The sequence below is a fragment of the Crocuta crocuta genome, unplaced genomic scaffold (genome assembly GCF_008692635.1).
Source record: "Crocuta crocuta isolate KB4526 unplaced genomic scaffold, BGI_CrCroc_1.0 scaffold1270, whole genome shotgun sequence".
Taxonomy (NCBI): domain Eukaryota; kingdom Metazoa; phylum Chordata; class Mammalia; order Carnivora; family Hyaenidae; genus Crocuta; species Crocuta crocuta.
In genome coordinates, this window is record NW_027531521.1 from 140,894 (window position 1) to 147,573 (window position 6,680).

The 6,680-nt window shown below is 49.2% G+C and overlaps 1 protein-coding gene across 1 annotated transcript in view; it reads left to right on the forward strand.

The window, feature by feature from the left end:
* The first annotated feature begins 3,732 nt into the window (after positions 1–3,732).
* SLC7A3 (solute carrier family 7 member 3) overlaps positions 3,733–6,680 on the forward strand; it is a 5,514-nt gene continuing 2,566 nt past the window's right edge. Inside the window, exons 1-6 of the mRNA XM_077772390.1 lie at positions 3,733–3,802; positions 4,794–5,193; positions 5,616–5,774; positions 5,957–6,134; positions 6,296–6,408; positions 6,535–6,680. The exon at positions 6,535–6,680 is cut by the window's right edge and continues 19 nt beyond it. Of these exons, the coding sequence (XP_077628516.1) occupies positions 4,824–5,193; positions 5,616–5,774; positions 5,957–6,134; positions 6,296–6,408; positions 6,535–6,680 (966 nt within the window). The 5' untranslated portion in view covers positions 3,733–3,802; positions 4,794–4,823. The remainder of the gene's footprint in view (positions 3,803–4,793; positions 5,194–5,615; positions 5,775–5,956; positions 6,135–6,295; positions 6,409–6,534) is intronic.

Consider the following 6,680-nt stretch of genomic DNA (forward strand, 5'->3'; position numbering starts at 1 on the left):
ACTGTTCGACGTGACTGGTGTGGGTCTACGTGCCCCCATTGAACAAATTTTTATTGAATAATTGTGTATCTATTAAGTCCACTGTTCGACGTGACTGGTGTGGGTCTACGACAAAAGATAAGTATTACCGATAACATATTGGATAATAAATTTATGACACCTATTACTCCAAGAGGGAGTGACCCATTACCCAATCTTATCCTCCACTGCTGACTAACAAACACCACACTTGCTAAGCTTGTCTCTGCACAGGCCCCTGACTACTTCACTCCTCTGTAGGTCCAGAGCTCATCCACCCATCATCCTTCAAGAGTCACCTTAAGTTCCCTACCAACCTCTTCTTAACCTCTTACAAACTAAGAGGCCCTCTTTATATACTCCAGTCTGTACTGATATCCTCTTCCTGAATATTTACAACACCAGTTTGTCAATCTCATAGTCGAATCAATCAGCTAATCTAAGCAGCCAGATGATTATCATACACACTAATATATTGTCCTAAATATGTATCAAGTTTCCACTGAATACTTCCCATGTGCCAGGCAGAAAGTGTTGACGTCATAATTTCAACTAAGCATCACAACAACCCTGTAAAATGTGTATATTATATCCAGAAATTGAGGCTCAGAGATGTTAAGATAATTTTGCCCAAGGTTGCAGTGTATGAGCAGGGAATTTAACATAGGTTTAACTCCAAAGACTCCACTCCTAACCACTGTGTAATACTGTTTTAATCATATTGTGCATATTTTCTTTCCCTAACTAGATTTTTGGTAAAGATTTTATTTTATTTTTTTAAAGTTTATTTATTTATGTATTTATTTAGAGAACGAGCAGGGAAGGGGCAGAGAGAGAGGGAGAGAGAGAATTCCAAGCAGGCTATGCACTGTCAGNTTCTGTACTGACGGCTACCTCAGAGCCTGGAGCCTGTCTTTGGATTCTGTGTCTCCCTCTCTCTCTGACCCTCCCCTGCTCATGCTGTCTCTCTCTTTCTCAGAAATAAATAAAAAACATTTAAAAAAAAATTTAAAGTAATCTCTACACCCACCATGGGCCTTGAACTCACAACCCCAAATCAAGAGTCACATGCTCTACTGACTGAGCCAGCAAGGCACCCAGTTCCTAGCTAGATTTTTAAGACGAGGAAGACAAGGATTTTATTTTAATGTTTATTTATTTTTGATAAACAGAGAGTCAGAGTGCAAGCAGGGAAGGGGCAGAGAGGGAGACGCAGTATCCCAACAGGCTCCAGGCTCTGCGCTGTCAGCACAGAGCCCGACCTAGGGTTCGAACCCATGAATGGGGAGATCATGACACTTAACTGACTGAACCACCCAGGCGCCCCGACAAAGATTTTATTTTGTTTATTTTGTAATGTTTTTGTTGCTATACTAGCTGTTATACACATAGTCAGTGCTCAGTAAATACTTATGGAATGCCAAAGTGGAGATGTAGCTAGCTGAAAATACCAATTGTTTTTAAAAGGATTTAGATTTTAGTCAGATGCATGGGTGACATATTCATAATAGATGATGTAAAGGGAGCAGGGATATTTGGGTCCATTTTTAATACTTGAGATGTTTTGATAGAGGAGAATCACACCTTCACCACCCTTGTTGCTCCATTATTAGTAAGAACCGATTAGGTTGGGTGGGATTATGGGTCTGACACCCAGTGTGATCATTTTTTTTTTGATTCTTCACCTCTTCTGTTTCCCAGAAACTCCTAGCCTAAAAGGACCTGTCCCAATGCTGGTGCTTCTCCCTATCTGGTTTTGCTGGCTGTCACACCTGCTCTTCTTGTGCCTTTTTTAAAAAGTTTATTTATTTTGAGGGAGGGAGCAGAGAGAATCCCAAGCAGGCTCTTCACTAGTCCGCACAGAACCCAATGTGGGGCTTGAACTCACAAATGGTGAGATCATGACCTGAGCTGAAATCAAGTGTCAGATGCATAACCGACTGAATCACCCAGGTGCCCCTTGTTCATTTTTTAAAAGTTTATTTTACTTACTTACTCACTTATAGCATGCATTTGCATGGGGGAGGGACAGAGAGCGCCGCGCTTGCACAGCTTGCACACGGGGGAGAGGCAGAGAGAGCTGGAGGAAGAGAATCCCAAGCAGACTCCGCCTGGTCAGAGGGCAGCCCAATGAGGGATCAGCATCTGGAACTCACCAACTGTGAGATCATGACCTCTTCGCAAACCATGAGTAGGGTGAGTAGTTGAGGAGCCTGAAATTAAGTCCTCCATTAAGAGCAACCTCGGGCTGCACGTAGCCGGGTTCCAGGAAAAGCTTCAGCTGAAGCCACCCTCAGGACCACCCTTGGATTAGCCAATCAAAAGAAATGTGTAACATTCCTGTGGTCTGAGTCTGGGCTGGGAACTGCAGGTAGTTACTCTGTACAAACTAGCCAATCACTCACTGCTTGCCTAAACCCCAGGTAGGCCCTTTGAGCTCACCTTATAATTGGTCATTTTCAAAGGATTCTCAGAGGTCATGATTGGGTCCCGCCAAAAGTAACGGACGCCTCATGGATACTGAATGGTCAAAACTATAACCATGGGTGTTGTACAATTATAATTGGTGCTTATGTGATGATGCAAAGCGTACAACGTGTGCACTCTAACACCCCCGTCCCTTACCCCATAAAAACCCTGCTCGCCATTGTTCGAGCCTTCGCTTTGCTGCCGCTGCGCTGGTAGACGGGTGAGCCCCTGCTCGAGCTTATAATAAAGACCCTTATGTACTTCCATCGGTGACTGGCTCCTTGGAGGTCTCAGGGGACTCAAGATTCGGCACAACATTGTGAGCCCATGCGCCACCCTTCTCGTGCATTTAAATGAAGTATGGTGCTTATAGGAGGCAGGCATTGAAGTCCAATAGGCCAGGTTTATCAGTAAGATGGTCAACAAATAATTATGGTATGATGTCAGGTGAGTCAGGTGTCTGAGCCTCAGCTTACTCATCAGGAAAATGGAATGAAACACACCCTTCCTCCAATAATTCAATAGTGTTGCAATTTCATGTTTAATAGTTTAACATTTATAGGCAGCCAGAAATACTCCATGTTGAGATTGGGGCCTAAAAATCTAGATGGGATTAATAATCTGTGGAGGTTGAAATCATCTTCCGTTCTCTTGCTGACTGCAGTAGAAATACCTACAGTTGAGGATGAGAGCTGAGGGATCGGGGTCAGATGGCTGTCCATAATCTGGTATGGAACTTGGGAAAGATTTTAGAGGTGAGGTGACCTCGTGTAGAAAAGCAAGCCAAGGAAGACTGACGGAGTTGGAGACTTCCTGTGCTGTTTCCTCCTCCACTTCTCCCCCTCCCCCACTCCCGCCAATCAGATTCTGACCATTAAGGCACAAAGGTAGAAAATCCCCTGGGGTCTCTGGCCAGGAAGCCTCTCACTGCCCTGCTCTGACTGTAAGCGCGGAGAATGGGAAAAGGCTACTCTCACCCCCCAACCCTTTCTTGCTCCTTGCCACGCCGGGCTGCTGTTGCAAGTGGGAAGCAGTCTCAGGCAGCACGCAGTCCTTTTTGCAAAGCCACGGAGTGAATGAATGAGAGAGGGAGAGAGAGAGAAGTGGTGTAGGGAGGATTGGGGGTGGGATTCCATGACGTTACCGGCTCCGCCTCCCGGTGTATATAAGGGGGCGCTGGGCGCGCAACGACCCCAAGCAGCAGCTTTGAAGCCTGAGCACCTGAAGTCGCTAGCCCCAACCCAACTCGGTTTAACTCAGCCTCACCCAACCCGATCTCAGCCCCTCCTCTCCTTGGGCTTGCAACAGCTCTCAGGTAAGCCGTGGGGGCCGACACGTGTGTCGGAAGGGGACGGCGAGGGTCTGGGCATACCTAGGATTCTCTGGCAACCATAGCATGCAGTTGCATCAACGCGGCCGTGACCTGTTGCTGGCGAGACCACGGCCCCAAGAGCCAAGGTTCTCGTCTCCACCTCAGCCCCAGACCGTTTCTAACGAGGGCATAAGAATCTGGGAGCTGAGTTGGGGGGCATAGGGTGGAACCTCTCTCTAGTGCGAGCAATTTCAGGCTGCTCTGGGGCGCCTCTCGGGGTACATCTCCAAATCCAAATCTTTAGATGTCGAAGCCCCGCCCCACTGTTGATGCTTGCTGGTCAGCTTAGCAAGGCGGGAGGAAGTGGGGGACATTTGCTTACTCCCCTGGGCGACGGTAGCACGGTTTATGCCGTGTGGGCTTGGTGAGTAGGGGTGGAATTAAGTCGGTGCTCACTTTCGATCAGCGGTGGAGGTCGATCCTCCCTTCCCTACGGGCAATTTAAAGTAGCCCTTGGGGTAAGCACTGAAAAGGAACGCGAATGGTGGATGTGAGAAGGGGGTTCTGCCCAGAGTTGCTGGCTGCTCCTGGGATGAGTTCTGTTTAATTCTGTTTAATTTCCAAGCCACAGGCCTGGGAACGACACAGATCAGGTTCCATGGTTCCTGGGTTGGGGTCTGGGATAAACCCTAGTTTCTCCATCAGAGAAAGAGACGGATAGTGACTGAGCACCCACGAGGTGCCAGGCCACTGTACCAGAGGGGTCTTTCACCTGCTTTTTCTGCAAATTAGCCCTACAAACCTGTGAGGTATTATTTTTCCTACTTGTTCGAGGAAGAAACTGAGGTTGGAGGAAGAGACTTGCCTTTCTCCCTTGAATATCCTCCCCCTCCCCCCATGGCTCCTGGGCTTGGTGGAGTGGGTATTGTAATGCACTCTTAGAGCTTAGGGATAATGAGCCCTATTGAAGGGCTTTTGTCTTGTTTCCCACCAGATCTTACAATCCTCTTCAATTCCAGCTAGAATGCTGTGGCAGGCACTTGGCCGATTTGGTCGAAAGCTGGTACGCAGACGTGCGCTGGAGCCTGGCATGGCAGACACTCGCCTGGCCAGATGCCTGAGCACTCTGGATTTGGTGGCCCTGGGTGTGGGAAGCACGTTGGGTGCAGGTGTGTATGTCCTGGCCGGTGAGGTGGCCAAAGATAAAGCTGGACCATCCATTGTGATCTGCTTTTTGGTGGCCGCTCTGGCTTCTGTGTTGGCCGGCCTGTGCTATGCGGAGTTTGGTGCCCGAGTTCCCCGTTCTGGTTCTGCGTATCTCTACAGCTATGTCACTGTGGGTGAACTCTGGGCCTTCACCACTGGCTGGAACCTCATCCTCTCCTATGTCATCGGTGAGATGGTGGGGCAGGGAGGGGCTTCGAGTCAGGAAGTCTGGATGGAGGGGTGAAGTGATGGAGTTTTCAATGTTCACAGGACTCCTGTACCTCCAAATGTGTGCTTGTTATGGGGCTTGGGAGGGTTGAAGGTGTGGTAGAGAAAATGTTCCTTCTACTTATACTCTGCCCTGGTTTCCTTAATTAACTAGTTTGGGTTCTTAAAAAGTAAGATTCAGGGGGCCTGGCTGGCTCAGTCATGGGAGCATGTGACTCTTGATCTAGGGGTTGTGAGTTCAAGCCCCATGGTGGGCGCAGAGCCTACTTAACAAAAAGTAAGAATAGATGAAAACAGTAGGGATTATTTGTGTGACTGGTTTGGGGGAGGGAGGAGAGGAGGAAGGAAACTTGACCCCCGGTTTCTCCCTCTGCTCTACCAGGTACAGCCAGTGTGGCCCGGGCCTGGAGCTCGGCGTTTGACAACCTGATTGGGAACCACATCTCTCGGACCCTGCATGGGAGCATCTCACTGCATGTTCCCCATGTCCTCGCAGAATATCCAGACTTCTTTGCTCTGGGCCTTGTGTTGTTGCTCACCGGTGAGGGAAAAGACAGGGCTAACGGTGGGGGGCAGGGCTAGGAGGGACCAAGCCCGAGAAGGGCTTGATGGAGGTGATTATGGTGAGAAAAAGGAGAAGCTGGGCAGGAAAGGTGTGCACTGTGGCGGGACACAAAGCTTGGACTGAGGACTTCATGAGTCCTGACTGCCTCTTTCCCACAGGATTGCTGGCCCTGGGGGCCAGTGAGTCAGCCCTGGTTACCAAAGTGTTCACAGTGGTGAACCTTTTGGTTCTTGGTTTTGTCATCATCTCTGGCTTCATTAAGGGGGACCTGCACAATTGGAAACTCACAGAAGAGGACTACAAACTGACCGTGGCTGGACTCAATGACACGTCTAGGTTAGGAGATTCACTCTGAGGAGATGGGGAGCTGGGAGCATGACGGGGAGTCAAGGGTGTCTGGCTAAGGCATTCGGGATCGGGTTGGGGAGGAACGGCAGCTTAGGCGCAGAGTTGGCTGAACACATCTTTACCTTTTCCACCCCTTTCTTCCACTTTAGCCTGGGCCCTCTGGGCTCTGGAGGATTTGTGCCTTTCGGCCTCGAGGGGATTCTCCGTGGAGCAGCTACCTGTTTCTATGCATTTGTTGGTTTCGACTGTATTGCTACCACTGGTAACACAGTCATGCCGGTTCTGTCTGGGGCTTGGGCACAGGGAATGCTCAGGTTGCATGCAGATTGGGGGCAGCAGAGGAGTGAGCCTGCTTCGCTGATTCAGACATTTGTGCCCCTTCCTGCAGGCGAAGAAGCTAAGAATCCCCAACGTTCCATCCCCATGGGCATTGTGATTTCGCTGTTGGTCTGCTTTTTGGCATATTTTGGTGTCTCTTCGGCACTTACGCTTATGATGCCTTACTACCAGCTTCAACCTGAGAGCCCCAGGCCG